We start from the raw sequence: 15950 nt of genomic DNA, 5'->3' as shown, positions 1-15950 counted from the left end.
AGGCCTACGGGACTTCTTGTTCACACGGGGAGTCCCCGTTAGTTCTGACTCCTGCCTGCGAGTGTGGCGAGGGACGAGAGACTGCCGAACACCTAGTAGTGTGGTGTTTGGCCCCACCATTGGCTCGAAGATGGGAGAGGACTGGAATTCGGACACGACGGGACTTTTACTCTGCTCTACACGGCATCAATCCCACGACTGCACGGCTTGCGAGGAGGATCCTCGACTGGCTGATGGACACGGGGAAGCTGCCGATGTACAGCTTAGCCAGGAGGCTTGAGCTGGAAGCGGCGGCCTGAAGCGCCCCCGTTAGGAGGCCAGGAGGCCTCCTCTCTTTGTCTATGTAGGCTCACTAAAACGCATCGCTCCTTGATTGTTGGTACGGGTTTTTCATCCGGCCTGGGAGGGCACGGTTTTCCTGTACACTAAATAGCAGAGGGTCCGGCACGCCCTAGGGCATAGCGGAGTATGAATAATAATAATAATAGTTAATATTTCTTACCAAACTCGGAGTCGAATGGTCCAAAGTGCGGTTCAGACAGCATCTCGCCAACGAGATGGCGCACTACGCTTGCGATTTCTGGGATGCGGAACTCCTCACGAGCCACGGCTGGATCGAGTGCGTTGGTCTCGCTGACCGCAGCGCGTATGACTTGACGGTGCATGCCGAGTACACCGGTACCTCTTTAGCCGTCAAGGAGCCGCTTCCAGAACCTATAAAGCTGGAAGAGTGGCAGGCAACTCTTGATCAGAAGCGTGCTGGGCCACGTTTCAAGAAAGTTGCTAAGGCAATCCAGTCGGCCATCGAAGCTTTGGATCAAGCTGCCCTTGAACGACTGGCTTCTGAACTCGAGGAGAACGGGGCCGTGGCCATCGAGACACCACCTCTATCTGACGGGACCACGCGAGTGGAGTTAACGAAAGAGCTTTTATCGATTTTTAAAATTACTCGCTTTCAGAACACTCGCGAATACACCCCAAACGTGAATGAGCCGTCCTTTGGCATCGGGCGAATCCTCTACAGTCTGCTGGAACAAGTGTACTGGTATCGACCTGACGATGCTGCCAGAGCGGTGAGCACTAAGCACCACCGTCCTGTTGCCTCTGACTGTAGCTGATAGCGATTCTTAGGTCTTTTCCTTGCCTCTTGCCGTGGCACCCAACAAAGTTCTGATCGTCCCTCTCTATTCCAACCCCCAACTCAATCCCATCACTCACAAGCTCTCCGCCCGGCTGCGCAAGATGGGCATCACAAACATCATCGATGCGTCGAGCGCATCCATCGGCAAGCGATGTGCCCGAAACGATGAACTGGGAATCCCGCTGGGTGTAACAGTTGACTTTCAAACGCTGAGAGACGGGTCAGTGACCTTGCGGGAGCGGGATTCCATGTTTCAAGTCAGAGGGTCGGAGGAAGATGTTGTAGCGGCTATCAAGGGGTTGGTGGAGGGGACCGAGGGGTGGGACCAAGTCATGCGAAAGATGCTGCCATTCCGTGGACAGGAAGAAGATAAGTACAGCACTAAATAACACAGCTTTCTAGTTCATCATTGTGCCTCCTGAAAAAAAAAAAAAAAGGAAAAGAAAAGACACATAGTAGGTAGGTAGTTTTACCGAGAACGCCCCTCTGAGCGAGAACCCAACCCTCCAACAAGCTATCCGACACCGAGAATCTACCACTCGCTCCCAGACCGACCCCAACGGAGCATCCGCGTTTTGCTCAGCGGTTGACCCCTGCAGCCAGTCTTTCTCTCACTCGAGACCCAACTCCTACCGAGAATATGTACGCAGGTCCGCCAGCTCGTGGGTCGCCGCGACGAGCTGCGTCGGCTTACTCCTTTTTGTCGTCCGATGTGAAATCCGCTAAGCACAGTCCTTCGATTTTGTCTTTGATACACACGCTGAGATGTCTGGGAAGATCGGCAAGCGCCTTCCTTGTAGTGCTCCCAACACCAGGCTGAATGACATTGTCATCGCTTCGTTCTCTCTGGAGGCACTGGTGTTCCTCCCAAGTGGACTCGGATGTTCTAGCGTGAGCAGGCAACCCTCTCCTCGCACTTCTGCTAACTGCAGTGTGCCAAGTTGGCGATTTCATGTCTTTTATTTTTTCTACCACCTCCACAACACAGACGCCCCCCCCGAATGGTGACTTGGGACCATGTCCCACGAGATCGAGGTCGTGCATATTTTTGGTCAAGGCACCGAGTTGGATGGCGCTGCATTCAAAGCTGCAGCCCTCACGACCCTCGGCATAGTCTTTTTGGAGGTTCTGGAGCGCGGCGGCAATCGCATCGAGGGATTCTTTGCGGCGTTGATTGATACGGTCTATACGTTAGCTTAACCGTTGCTGTCAAAACTTTGTAAGTCAAAGCGAAAACCTACCGATAATAGGTGGTGGTATTGGAAGACCTTGTGCCATTATATCCCCTTTTCCCCACAAGATAGCAGCCTTGGTGGTCTGCCGAAACGTTTCGCCGTCTTTAAAAACCCATGAGATCATGATCCATAAAATATCTTCGGGGGAAAACGAAACGCTAGGGGCCATAAACTTGAGTGTTCGGGTCCACAGAAACGCCATGGGTTCGAACGCTTCGTGGATCTTATAATAATCAACGATGGCCCCTATCCTAACCAGCGTTTCCAGTGTGTTCGGTATGGCGTTCTTGTAATAGACCTGGCGATATCGGCCATGAAGGACGTTCATGACAGTCCTGAAAGCCTCGGTATCCCATCCCTCGGCACGGATGTTATACTGGCCATCCTTCTTGTCCCCTTCGCTCCAGCCACCAGTTAGCATTGCCTTGAATACAGGCGAGGCCAATACGAGGTGGCGCGATGAGACCAGGAAAGTCACCGACGCGTGCGACGGTGCTATTCCAAACCAAAGATTCGGTTTACAGAAAGGGATCGGGGCGTTGGGGTTTGTCAAGGTGAGAATGACATCACCTTGAGGGTCAATGTTGTAATCGCACATTCTGGCCTAAGTGGTAAAGGTCTAGTCGGGAAAATAAGAACGGGTAACGTGGGTAGCAGAGGTCGAAAAAATGCGACTCGGATCTGATGAGGGGCAGACCTGGAGAGGGTTGGGGAGGTAAGTACAGTGCGGGTCCAAAAGTCTGAATCCAAACCCCACCCAATTAAAGCACGCGACGCGACCGCGTTGACTACCATCATCTTCAACCTGCCACCACTCCTCGCCATGACGCTCAATTTAGCTGATTTCGCAGCCAAAATGGCCGCCAGGAGGCAGCCGAACCAGGAGTTATTGCCAGAGCTCCGTGCAGCCATTTGTACGCTCATTTCCACCGGCCGGACCCAGCGCGAGGTCGGGGAGCTCTTTCGCGTGTCGAAGACGGCCGTTGTGAGAGACGAGGGACATTTAGGCGAGGCGCGAGGGCACTGCCGATGAGACTCTATTCCGCTAATCACAAGATGGGGAGAAAAGGAAGAGAAGCTGGAAGAGCTCTCGCGATACAGGAGTTAAATGCCAGCGCGTGTGGCCACGTGCCCAACCAAGTGGAGCCACAGTGCACTCCGACGGCAGCTGCCGTCACAGCCGTCCAAGGTGCGGTTCAGCAGTTCAAAACTCACGAATCTTTCCGTCCCAGACCTCGTAGCGGGCGGCCCGAGGTACTTGCACGGAGAGAGAAGCGGTATATTCTAAGTCTCATCAAAAGGAACAGGAAGCTTGCTAAAAAGGCACTCCTGCATGTCACAGGAACGCCTGTCTCGTACTCGACAATACGCCGCTGTCTCCGCCACCACAACATGCGCAAATGGAGAGCAATGAAGCGAATTCCTTTGACAAAAGAAGTGGCAAAGGATAGGTACAATTTTGTCTGCGACCAGCTCGACAATCTCGAAGAGTAGGGTTCCTCTTTACTAGGAGGGTCCCCGAGGTAGTAACGCCGGTATGCCGCTGCGGTATGGCGCGCGAGACATTCGAACACCTCGTACTCGAATGCAACGGAGCCGCAGATAAACCTCATCCCTGGGCCAGACGACGGCGCAGAGCTACTGGAGTGGCTAGATGACGTGGAGAAGGCTGCCATAGTGGTGGGGTGGGTGCTTGGGCTGGGGAGGCTGAACGAGTTCCGGCTGGCGGTGGAGCTGGAAAATGAGAACAACGAAGAGGCCCGCGGCGGGGCCGAAGCGGAGTAGCAGAAGGGCATCGATGGAACAGAGGTTACGACTCATTTTATCTATTTCGTTACTTTGACCTCGGAAGGTGGGTGAGCCCTTTCGAGGAGATGGATCCACGGGGTAGCGGCAAGGCCGCAACGAAGGTGCGGAGGTTTTCATCCAGCTTAGGCATGGTTTTTCCTACCGAGTTAATTGCTGAGGGACCGCATGTGCTTAGTACCTAGCGTGATAAGAGAAATAATAATAATAATAATAATCTCGAAGAGTTCCTCCAGATTTGTTGCTCAAAGTCTTACCCTGTTTTTGCCATCTCTAACGGTAACAGACTATGTTCTCAGACGAGTGTTCATGCCAAAACAACACCTCAAATCCGACTGCCTGGGTATTCCGTTTCCCTTCTGAGAAGTTCGACCCTCAATTTGTCAACCTCCGGAACCATGTGAAGGCGAATATCACTGTCATGGTCTGGGGAATGATCTGGAGGGGTGGGAAGAGCGACCTTATTGTAATAGTTTGTGACAAGACTTCAAAAAGGCAAGGATATACAGCCAAATCCTACCAAGATGCTCTCGAGAAGGGCCTTCTTCTCAAGGCTCTGCAGGGCGACGGTCAAGCTCGTGAGAGAAAGGGCAGCGAAGGCGACGAGGTGATTAGTCTGATTCAAGGGGCAAGCTGGGATCTCCTTGATGGGTATGAGTTTCTCCTCGACTCTCTCGAAGAGGCGAAGAAGAGAGTCGAACAGCTTGGTGATGACGGCAAGCACGTCGCCGTCAACCTCAACAACGTGTGGATAAAGCTGAACAAGTACTACGAGAAGATCGGCGAGTCCCCCCTTATCTATGCCGCTGCCGCGCTACACCCCAAATACCGATGGGATAGATTCGAGGCGTGGCGCGACCACCATCCTGGCTGGATCGAGCCGGCGAAGCAACAAGTTCGAGACCTCTGGATACAACAATATCGAGACTTACCAGCCGCGGTAGACGAGCCTTCAGAACCGCCTCTGAAGGTCCCGCGCCTCTCGACCAACAGGTTTGCGGCTTTTAGAAGCCAGAAGCGAGGATTGGAAAGCTCGGCATGCTCCTCTCCATCACACTCGCCGTCGCCAGCGCCGGTTGAGCTTGACGAGTTTGAGCGTTGGCAGTTGGAGACGGCCGACCCTGATGAGCAGGTAGAGGATCCTCGCGTTTACTGGCACAAGAGGAGGAAGACTTATCCGCGGCTTTCGCGTATGGTGTTGGATCTACATACAATACTCCCCATGAGCGCGGAAGTTGGGCGCTTGTTCAGTATTACTGGCCACATGGTTATCCCTCTGCGAAACCGGCTGCAAGCGAACACCATATCTCTCTGCCAGATCCTCCGAAGTTGGTACGACGCCGGCGTGGTTCGCGATCTCGATCCAATACTGGCATGGAAGGCAGACGAAAACATGGAAGTGGATGACTGTATTTAGAAAATCTTGGCAGTGCAATATATTTCAATCCATTTCCATCTCTGCCTTCGATGGATCAATTCAATGCAGCCCTGGATTATGTAAGGTGCAATTACACTGCAATGTCGTTACGGGGAGATGGGAGGAAATGGATTGATTCCGGACCCTGTTGGGGACGGCACCCTGACTTCTAGCCGGCCCGGAGATCCTTGGGGCGTTCTCAGGTCCGCGTTCTGGGTCCTTTCCACTCCAAGTATTGACTATAATCTCTGGTTCCAGCTCCGAATCGATTTCAGGCCTGGATTCGAGATCATCCAGCTGTTCTGGTTCTATCTCCCATTGCGACATGTTGAATAACGTGGTTATGCATGGTTTGTGTAAGGTTGCTTGCAGTGATCAGAGCTTCCAGATGGTGGGAGGCTCTGTTTCTATATACAGAGAGAGAGATGGGGCTGCAGGGCTCCCTGTTAGCCACCAGGCTCCCTGACAGCCACCATCATGACTTGTGACCCCTGTATCCATTTCAGTACGACAGGCGCCGTCTCACACTCGGATTGAGTCTTCCAGTTGATGCGTGGCCTCGAGCCGCTCTTGGGTTGCGGGCGCGCCGACTGCCTCTCCGACTTCGTTGGGACTGTCGGTTACCTCTCTGTGAGGCTGGAGGTCGAAGGCTGACTTGGCCGGGGAGGAAGAGTTCTCTGGTGACTGGTATGGGCTCATTTTTGGGACGCCCACGTCGCCGTTCAGCTGGATTGGGGTCCCTGATTCGAATATATCTCTCTTGACAATCGATCCTCGAATCAAGGAGCCAGCGTGGATCAAGATCCTGCAAAGTAAGAGGCTCCTTATCCTTCAATCGCTGGTGAATAGTATGCCGGCAAGGCAGACGAAACTGTAGCTGTATTGTACAGGAATCATCGCAGACTGGGACTTCTTCGGATCCTATATCGAGGGCATTGTTCAATGCCTTCTGCGCGTGCCGTTTCTCGCGAGTAATATGCTCTGGAGCTTTGAGAGAGACGGCTCAAGGGAGATCACCTAGGTAATCTTGGTGTAAGTAGTCCATATTAATCCTCGTTATCTGCTTTGCCACCTCTTGATTGTAGTTGCGGAGCTGACTCTGGCACATTTCTTTGAGAGCTTTTGTCAAGCGTAAGAAATCGCTTTTGACGGTTAGCAGATAACTCTTGATGTTGAAGTTAGAGGACTCAGTCTGAGACGTGACCGATTGGGAGAAGTTCAGGTACCTCCGAGTACAGTATTCCGCCCATTGTTCTCTCAGAGGGAGCCATTCAGCCTGGAGATACTGCAGGATCTCCTCCTGGTCGGAGAACTCCGCAATAAGCCATGTCCAGATCCTCACAAATTCCTCCTTAGTCTTGGCGCGTACCAGGATCTTCCAGATGGTAAGAACGCCCTCAGCATCGTAGGTGATCTTGGTCCGGGATCCAGGACGATCTTCAAAGGGTTCTTCTGTTGTAACTAATTATCCCATTGTACTCGTCAATGGTTGCTTGGTCTAATCTGGGTAAATCTTTGGCGAGTCCTCGGGTACCCCGGTCAAGGCGCGCTTTCAGGACGTTCTCAACGAGATGGTCTGCTCGCAGGTAATCTCCTATTAAAGCCGGCCAAAAAGGCATAGTTTAGTAAATCCATCCATGGGCAGCGTTTAGGGATGCTCGCCTTTGATCGGGTCCTTGCACATCCAGTCCGTCAACTTGTCAACATGCCCGCTTGTCTTCAGCACAAGCTCGGGTGTGATGACAGTGCAATCCAATTCCAGCATGTTCTCCTCAAGAACGAAGTGCTTCCTCCACATGTCCACGATATTGGTTTGCAGGGCGCATCCTGGGGTGGCATAGTCAAAGAGCCCACGGTTGTCACCTTTGAAGTTTGGAGACAACCGGTAGATCTCAAATGCCTCAGTGAAGAAGAAGCGACGCTTGAGGACGGACTCGAAAAGCTGCCGGTCAAACTTCTTGCCTGTGAAGGTGGTTGTTGTCGAAGCCATCATTGTTTGATTTGGGCGGAGCGGGAATTAGGGAACAAAGAGGGGAACAAAGGCAGCCAGAACAGCGGCCCTGGTTTAAGGTTAATTAATGCATTGTGCTACATTTAACGACCATCCTGATTGGGTAGTCGGTGCACCACACCGGCATTGTTCGATCCAGAGTATATAAGAAACAATGTCGAACAAGCAAGCTATACGTGAACCCTTCAGTCTCTCAAAGTGTTTCAGACAGGGCCCTCAGCGACCCTCAGTTCCGTCTTTTTTCCAGTAAACCGGCTACCAATCTACCATATCCGCCATCATGATTTCACCTCGGCTCCCCTCACCGGAGGCTCTGGATATCATGCGCCAAATTGCGTATGTCGAAGCCTTCCTCAGCGTCGCCAAACAGCACGAAATACTCCCACTCCGGCGCCAGCTTGAAACTCTGACAGCCCGAAAGAATTCATGTCATTGAGATAAATAAGATAAACGACTTAATGCCCTTGAGGTTTGAATTTACCAACCTAGAGCAACCTGTGTAAGAGGGTTATTGCTCTTTGGGAAATAATGGTACATTAAGAGGGATAATTTATGTTGGATCAGCTTCGTTGTTTGACGCAATAAGCAAGATTACCTAAACAGTGAGAGTTCCGATAGTTAGTTAGTTAGTTACGGCCAACGGAAACAAGTTCAGACTTGAACGATGACCGCGTGAGATATTTCGGGTATTCCACCGGCGCTACGATTCAAACACACACACATATATATACGCATTAATTATTATTATTATTATTCATACTCCGCTATGCCCTAGGGCGTGCCGGACCCTCTGCTATTTAGTGTACAGGAAAACCGTGCCCTCCCGGGCCGGGTGAAAAACCCATACCAACAATCAAGGAGCGATGCGTTTTAGTGAGCCCACATATACAAAGAGAGGAGGCCCCCTGGCCTCCGAACGGGGGCGCTTCAGGCCGCCGCTTCCAGCTCGAGCCTCCTGGCTAAGTTGTACATCGGCAGCTTCCCCGAGTCCATCAGCCAGTCGAGAACTCTCCTCGCGAGCCGTGCAGTCGTGGGATTAATGCCGTGTAGAACAGAGTAAAAGTCCCGTCGTGTCCGAATTCCAGTTCTCTCCCATCTTCTAGTCAACGGTGGGGCCAAACACCACACTACCAGGTGTTCGGCAGTCTCTCGTCCCTCGCCACACTCGCAGGCAGGAGTCAGAACCTCCGGGACTCCCCGTGTAAACAAGAAGTCCCGTAAGCCTATCGCTCCCGTCCGGATTTGAATCAGCAGTGAGCTCTTTGCCTTGCTGAGACCGTCGTGCCTCCTTAGGGTTTCGTTCCGGAATAGCGTCTCCTGCTGATGGTCAAAGTCGTCCGCCGGCCTGGTGATTGCCCTGCCGTCCCGTTCCTTTAACCACCTGGCTTTCCAAGCCTACGCATTAATTAGTTAGTAATTTGAAACTAAGATGCAAGCCACGTAATGGATAAGCTATTCATACATAGTTACGGACTCAGTATTGATGTAGATACCTATCCACGTATTCCCTCTTGGGGTGCCGGGATGATTAGTCCTATAAACCCACATAACTACTGTGTTCTCCATGCCATTCTAAACCGGTGCCCTGGTGCCCACATGCATCTCCATGCAGTTATCTAAATTTAGGTCCGCACCGGAAATTGACTATCCCATCCGTTCTAGCGACAGTATTGGCCCCATGCCGTTCTTCTTTATACAGGAATACCCTGTAAACTCAGCTGGTCCTACGTCCGTACCTTACCTATTTAGGCATGTCATAACCGAGACAACTCACAGGTTTAGCCGGAGGTAGAAGCTTAACAGCAAAAACACCGAAATGTGAGTGAATAGAAAGATATGGGAAAGCTGTCTTTGATTTCTCATTGAAGGGGGCATTTGCCTTGCCCTCTTCACTGTTTCACTGGCACCCGACAGCTAATGCCACCCTCTCACGAACACCAGGCCCCTTAAAACTCAACCTTTGCCTTGACAGCAGTAACGAAGTCCTCTACATCCTGCCAAAACACCTCGGGCAGCTCAAAGGCCGCAAAGTGGCCACCCTATCCCAAGTTAGCCCAGAACTCGAGATACTTCACACAAAAGCTGACGTACCTTGTCATGAGCCCGGAAGAAAACCAGATTCTCCGGGAACCAGTGCTCCAGCCACGACTTCGCCACCGTCAACACCTCCGCCGGGAACGACGAATACCCGATGGGCTTGTTGGTGATCGCCAGAGGGGAAGGAATCCTGTCCTTCACGTCGCGCAGCAGCGCCTCCCAGCCGTTGCGGTACGCCCACATCGAGCGGCCGAAGGACTTCGTGTACCAGTACCAGGATACCTGCTGGAGGATTACGTTGAGTGGGGTGTTGGTGCCTTCGGCGTACATAGCACCGATCCTGTTGCGACGTTAGTTGGAGATGACATCAAACGACAAGGGCTGTTGGGGGGCAAACCCACCATCCCAGCATGGCGAGCGGGTTTGACATCAGCACCAGCGAAATCGTGCTAGGCTTGGTCCCCTGCTCCAGCATGTAGCCGGTACCCGAGTAGAGATAACTCGCGGCGAGCGCGAGTGACTGCTCCTCCTCGGGGGTGACGGGCAGGTCTGCGACGACTGCCCGTTCCGAGGCCGTGAGAAGGAAGTTGTTGACTGCGGTATGTCAGTATCGTGAGGGATCCCTAGAGTAGTAATTAGAGGGGAAGGGTGCCGGCTTACAGTGAACAGCCTTGCACTCGTCGTGCGTGGCGATCGCGGCCGTGATGCCCGATCCCACGTCCCCGCCCTGCGCAATGTACGCGTCAAAGCCCAGCGCCTTCATCAGCTCGTTGAGCGCCTCGCCGGCCTTGGCGAAATCCAGTTCCGTCTCCGTTAGCCCGCTGCGGGTGGAGAGTCCATAGTCCGGGATGGACGGCGTGATGACGTGGTACGGTAGTGTCTCGGGGGTGTACTTTTCGGCGAGCAGCTCAAAGATGGGGATGAAGTCCAGCCAGGAGCTTGGCCAGCCGTGGGAGAGAATGATGGGGATGGCATCTGACTTGCTGGAGAACAAGCCGGCGAAATGCAGGTTGAACACCTGACCGTCCGAGGGTGCCGTCACGTTGATGGTGAACTGGGGGAACGTGTTCCAGTACTTCTCGTGGGTGCGCCAGTCGAAGTCGTTGGTCCAGACATTGGCGGCGTGGGCAAACCACTCCCTCGAGGCGCCGAAGGCATACTCGGCCCCGTCTGTGAAGTTGTGCGTGTTGTAAAACGAAGGCTCCGGGATGACGGAATGCTTGACGAGGGTGGTGAGCTGGTTGATGTCCTTGTTCGGAATATGGAGGCTAAAGGGGACCGGGGTGCCCGGGATGCCGGCCGGCACGAGCCCGAAGCCAGCGTTGACCATTGTTGGTGCTGTTTGGTGCTGTGGTATGTCACCGTGAGAGTATATTGGAGCGGGAGATGCTGTCAGGTCGGCCGCCAAAATCCATGGTCTCTGGGGGACGATGAGGCTTTTATAATTGCAGCAATACAGCACTCAAAAGTGAGACCCCCCTAACCTGTACTGTTTACGTCTGCCCGTAAAGGGCAATGTCTGGCGCTTCACACAATGCAGGGGTGGATTTGTCAGGGAGGATTAACAATGCATCCACTTCTGCTGACGCCAAGGACTGAGGTCCCGCGAAATCAAGGCGGTCTACCCCTAATAAGGCTAGTTTCTGGAGCAAGTTGGCGGGGACAGAACCAACGTTGATCTTGGACCTTTATATAGGAAATTACCCATGAGTCAATGACTCGATCCGAATCACCCGGTCCATTGAATAACGACATTGAAGATGCCTATGTGTAACAGCAGCTGGAAAGCTGGTTGCCGAGGTTTGAATCGGCTAAGGCACCTTGGTAATCAACGGAGCAATCGAGACGTTTCCTTTCAACACAATCATTAACTAACTTGATTTGTTGATCAATAACTGGAAGTCGTTAACTCGCCGGGCACCCGCGGATTACCGACCACCCACACTTGAAAGCACGTGGGATTTCCCATGTTAATGATGTGGCCAACGTAGCAGTTGGGTTGACCGGAAACCAGTATCGTATCAGTAATCGACACACACTAAAGCAATCCAAACTCCTCGTATCCTTGTTCAACACGTGTGCCGCGTGCATATTCTCGTTTTCCCATTGGGGATGGCCGACGACTGGAGATATCAATACCGCGGATAATGTAGTAAAAGGGAAAGCTCAGGTATCAGACCAAATCCCATTGTATTTGTCTCTAAACTATCCTCCTAAGCAATGCCTGCACCGCGATAACCTCATTCCCGAGTTACTCCCCTGCCCGCCGTCAGCCCTGTTCCAGACGCGAAGGGGAAAACAACGGAATCCACGACGACATTCCACCCGCCCCCTATTTACCCCTGTTCCCGGTTTGTCCCAGAACAGTGCCAAGATTCTACGCCTTCTTGATCTCCTTGGTCGGCACAAACGCCCTGCGCTTCTTGGTAGCCTTGCTGTCCTTGACGGGCACCTTGATCATAATCCGATCCCCGTCCAGCGCCTCACAGATCTTATCGAAGTCGTCCGCCTCCACGAACGCGACCTGGACGGGGCCGGGGTTGGCCTTGCCGGACGCCGCCTCCAGGTAGGAGAGCGAGGTGTCCATGGTGGTGAGCTTGGGCTCGGTGCCGCCGAGGAGGGCGATCAGCTTGGCCTTGACGGCCGGCGGCGACTTGTCAAACACCACCGGGTAGGAGCGGTCCTTGTCCGCCTGGGGGGACCATTTCTTCCAGTGCGCCTCCATCCAGGTGTCCTTCTTCTGCTGCTGGCTGTCGGCGTCCCCGTTTTCCGATGAACTGGATGCCCGCTTGACTGGGGCGGGGGGACCGGAAGCCGACTTGGCTCCGCCGGTGGCGGAGGGGGCCGCGGTTCCATGGCTGTCGGATGCCGCGGAAGTCGAGCCTAATTTTGTAGAGCTAGTAGAGGCCGTGGTGGGGGTAGGCTTGGTGGTATTACCAGGAGAAGTCGAAGTTGCAGTTGATTTGGCGGGAGTGGAAGTCGCAGTAGATTTGGCAGGGGGAGAAGGACCTGGAACTGTCTTAGCGGAAGTGGTAGGGGCCGCGGTCGACTTTGTGACTTTTGGCTTCGTGGGCCCTGGTTTGACGGTATTGGAGGGAGTCGCAGGAGTGTCGGAGGTGGGAGCAGGCTGCTTCTTGCGGGGTGCGTCGGCCATGATGAAATACTGAAGAAGTGGGGGCTCGGCGTGGAATGTGTATATATTCACGGGAGGTGAGTGGGTATAAAACAGGCAGCTTTGAAACAGCAATATACGGTAGTCGGTTGAGGTCACGGTAATGTACGAAGTAATTGATGCCGGCACTTGGTTAACTGATACGGCTCTTGCAGCAAAGATGGACAGCTGAATTGGAAGAGGATGCCTTTTGCTCTTATACCCTCCTGAGAACCGCAGACGGGAGACACTCATCGCGTTCCACTCGTCGTCTCACAGTTGTAAGCTTGCGGTTACAGTCCGACTTGAAGCACTTCCGTCAGCCGGCGCCACATTGTTGAAACTAGTGCGGCCGCGCCACCGAAAACATGGTATGAATCCTAACAGTTTTTACGAGGAGTCAGCATACGAATAGCCCTATCACGAATCAGTCTCTGATGGGGCAGACATAAACAATCTTAAAATCCTTGGTCTCCAATCTCTAGCAACACTAGAAAAATGATCATGTAATCCTAATAATAATGACTGACGGGGATGTAGCTATGTGCGACAAACCCCAGGGCCGTCCCGATGCGCGCACGCGGGTGACACGGCACCACCGTTGTTTTTGGACGGGCTGATAAGGAGAAAACAAACAGAAGAATACCTCGCAATAGCAGTCGCCTACCACATACACAAGCCTCATATTTATATATTGTAGTAGACCTAACTTTGCTATACACCCTGCGCGTCGAGATGTCGATAAATAAGGCTTAGAAATGATGTCGATCCTTGTTTTTACCAAGAAACTTTGTCAGAAAAGGAGGTGACTCCATCGATATCTCAGCGCATGACCAATCGGCGAATAGAACTAGGTATCACACATTTAGATCTACGACAATGTATAACTCGGAATCTCGTGCATGCAGTAGGGCAACTGACATGCCTATTTCTCTTTTCTTGGCCCTCTTCTCCTTTCCGGCCAGCCCAAAAACAACAAAAGTGGTGTGCCACCGGGCATATGCCCACCCGCCGCGCGGTAGGATTCACGACCCTGGCGTTTGCGACCGCCCGCTCTGTCCTCCCGATTTCGACTCCATCCTGGTCCGAACTTGGCGTCCGTATCGGGTAGTTGGATTAGGACCCCTGGACCCGCCACACTGCCACACAGAGTGAGGAGACGCCGTAACATGCTACATTACCATCATCCTGTCCCTCTATTAACACGTGCGGTCTCTCACCATCAAGGTAGGCTGGGGCAAGTGGCCGCTTAGAAGCACTAAAAAGTGCCCGGGCTTTGTCCTTGACGTCGCGGATTATTTTGAGATGAGATGAATTGCCTGGCCGGCGTAGGTGAGCACGATGGCCCAGGGCCGCATGTTTGACAAATGTCGGCTGCCATCTAGTTGGGATACCGGTTACTGTGTTTATTGTGGGCTCAGTACGAGACGTGACCACCAGGTGGCCTCCTTGTCCAAAGACATGAGGAGGTTTCCCGAGGAGCCACTAGTATAAAGGTCCGATCCGTCCCACGACTGACGGAGAAGGACAGCGGGACAAGAGGAACTGGATCACCATACCTTCACAACAGTTATCATCACGTCATTTCCCACTCAATACCTATATCACCTCTCCTCGCCTGAACACTGGTTGTTGCAGGCATCTCAGCTCTCCCCTGACATCCGATCCTTGCCCTTAAATCACTACAAGCCCCAAGCTTAGATCTTCACCAATCTCGTCATCAAGCACTAGCCTTTTGAACACATCTTTTTTTTTTTTTTTTTTTTTGGATTCTTGCAATTGCTTACCTCTACCTGCTTAGGTAGTCATGAGTTCAAGAACTACGGCAACAGGAGGGACATCCTCGAGCAATAGACGGGCACCGCCCACAACAACCCCCGCCAACGTCGCTAGCGGCAGAGCCACGCCTGCGACGCAGCCAACTCGAAGGCCGCGATCTTCGTCAAACGCAGCCGCATCGTCGTCATCTGTGGCTGTAAATGGACCGAAGCCCCTCTTTGGAGTCGAGATCGAGATCTTTGTCAAGCTCCGCCCCGAACTCGAGAGGGCTATCTATACCCGACGTCAACGAGGAGAACAGCTGGACGAGGAGTATTGGCGGAATTGGAACTTTGCGCTCAGTAACGAAAAGGGCAACCAGCCACTGAAGGATAAGCAACGAGAATGCGTTGGCCAGGCCATCGAAGCGTTAATCGAGGGTGCCCTAGGTCCTAACCACCACTGGAAGTGCGAGCCCGACGCGAGTCTAAAGGAGTGGGCGTTGACAGAGCCCCCGGAGCCTCGCAAGTGGTGTATGTTCATACTCGCCACATCCCTTATTTTGTATGGCTCACGGACTAATTGCAACCACCATAGGGGGAATTGAGATTATCTCTCCGCCCATGTCAGCGGCGCGGCAGTGGCGACAAGAGATTCACGAAGTCTTCGCGGCCGTGGCCGAGGAGTTTGAGCTCTGGACCAGCACCTTCTGCGCTTGCCATGTCCATGTCTCGCCCGGCCCCCTCAAGTCGAGCAAGTACAACTTTGATCAGCTCGTCCAGATTGCTTGTGCCAGCCACTTCTGGGAAGAAGCGCTCAAGACTATCCTCCCAGAAGAGCGCAAGATCAACAGATACGCGCAGCCGAATGCCACCGTATTCGCAAATGCAGAGTATAATACTGTTTCGCGCTACACCTGGGCCCCCGTCTTCCAGGCAGTCAAATCCGCAGCGGGAACGGCTCAAAAGTTTGCAGCACGATATCCCTCGGAGGATAGAACCAAGTATGCGTACGCTATGTTTGCCTGTCTGATGGCAGGGGCGAAGGTCACAGACCCGGATCCATCCGACACTGCTGAAAGATATTTGTCGAGCAACTTTCTGCCGCTACCCGAGTTGGGTACCGTTGAACTTCGTCGCCAGGCTGGAGTTGCCTCGGCCCATAGCACCATCCAACGGGCCCTTCTTGCCCTCACCCTGCATGTCAGCGCCCTTCAATACGACTTTGTAGCGGCAGCTTCGCGGAGGGACCATCCCACTCAGGCGGAGCTCAAAACCGAGCTTTCTCTAGCTATCAAAAGACTGCCCGCGTCATGCCGTGGCGACCGCTTCCTGAAATGGTTCGATGATTGCGCGAAAGACTACGCAGCCAACCAGAGGCCTTCACCGAGAAGG

At 53.1% G+C, this 15950-nt stretch overlaps 7 protein-coding genes across 7 annotated transcripts in view; 2 read left to right on the top strand and 5 right to left on the bottom strand.

The window, feature by feature from the left end:
* CHGG_02398 (uncharacterized protein) overlaps positions 1-1530 on the top strand; it is a gene marked incomplete at both ends in the record, with an annotated part of 6955 nt that extends 5425 nt beyond the window's left edge. The window contains 2 exons of the mRNA XM_001228913.1: positions 514-1073; positions 1132-1530. Coding sequence (XP_001228914.1) covers positions 514-1073; positions 1132-1530 — 959 coding nt within the window. The remainder of the gene's footprint in view (positions 1-513; positions 1074-1131) is intronic.
* Positions 1531-1831: 301 nt separating this feature from the next.
* Positions 1832-3288, bottom strand: CHGG_02397 (uncharacterized protein; the record flags this gene model as incomplete). The annotated part of the gene is made up of 3 exons (XM_001228912.1): positions 1832-2325; positions 2383-2980; positions 3169-3288. 3 exons carry the CDS (start codon positions 3286-3288, stop codon positions 1832-1834), a joined length of 1212 nt encoding a protein of 403 aa, XP_001228913.1.
* Positions 3289-4557: 1269 nt separating this feature from the next.
* On the bottom strand, positions 4558-5926 carry CHGG_02396 (uncharacterized protein; the record flags this gene model as incomplete). The annotated part of the gene is made up of 5 exons (XM_001228911.1): positions 4558-4620; positions 4703-4950; positions 5115-5303; positions 5395-5589; positions 5695-5926. The coding sequence occupies 5 exons, from the start codon at positions 5924-5926 to the stop codon at positions 4558-4560; spliced, it is 927 nt and encodes a 308-aa protein (XP_001228912.1).
* A 1321-nt stretch (positions 5927-7247) lies between these two features.
* On the bottom strand, positions 7248-7737 carry CHGG_02395 (uncharacterized protein; the record flags this gene model as incomplete). The annotated part of the gene is made up of 2 exons (XM_001228910.1): positions 7248-7561; positions 7692-7737. The coding sequence occupies 2 exons, from the start codon at positions 7735-7737 to the stop codon at positions 7248-7250; spliced, it is 360 nt and encodes a 119-aa protein (XP_001228911.1).
* Positions 7738-8537: 800 nt separating this feature from the next.
* Positions 8538-10977, bottom strand: CHGG_02394 (uncharacterized protein; the record flags this gene model as incomplete). The annotated part of the gene is made up of 4 exons (XM_001228909.1): positions 8538-9005; positions 9702-9987; positions 10049-10241; positions 10308-10977. The coding sequence occupies 4 exons, from the start codon at positions 10975-10977 to the stop codon at positions 8538-8540; spliced, it is 1617 nt and encodes a 538-aa protein (XP_001228910.1).
* A 1047-nt stretch (positions 10978-12024) lies between these two features.
* Positions 12025-12801, bottom strand: CHGG_02393 (uncharacterized protein; the record flags this gene model as incomplete). Its single annotated transcript, XM_001228908.1, has 1 exon — positions 12025-12801. The coding sequence occupies one exon, from the start codon at positions 12799-12801 to the stop codon at positions 12025-12027; it is 777 nt and encodes a 258-aa protein (XP_001228909.1).
* Positions 12802-14605: 1804 nt separating this feature from the next.
* The window catches only part of CHGG_02392 (uncharacterized protein), a gene marked incomplete at both ends in the record, with an annotated part of 2401 nt that continues 1056 nt past the window's right edge, over positions 14606-15950 (top strand). The window contains 2 exons of the mRNA XM_001228907.1: positions 14606-15089; positions 15154-15895. Of these exons, the coding sequence (XP_001228908.1) occupies positions 14606-15089; positions 15154-15895 (1226 nt within the window). The remainder of the gene's footprint in view (positions 15090-15153; positions 15896-15950) is intronic.

The sequence above is a fragment of the Chaetomium globosum genome, genomic scaffold (genome assembly GCF_000143365.1).
Source record: "Chaetomium globosum CBS 148.51 scaffold_2 genomic scaffold, whole genome shotgun sequence".
Lineage (NCBI taxonomy): Eukaryota > Fungi > Ascomycota > Sordariomycetes > Sordariales > Chaetomiaceae > Chaetomium > Chaetomium globosum.
This window is presented reverse-complemented; position numbering and strand designations above follow the sequence as displayed.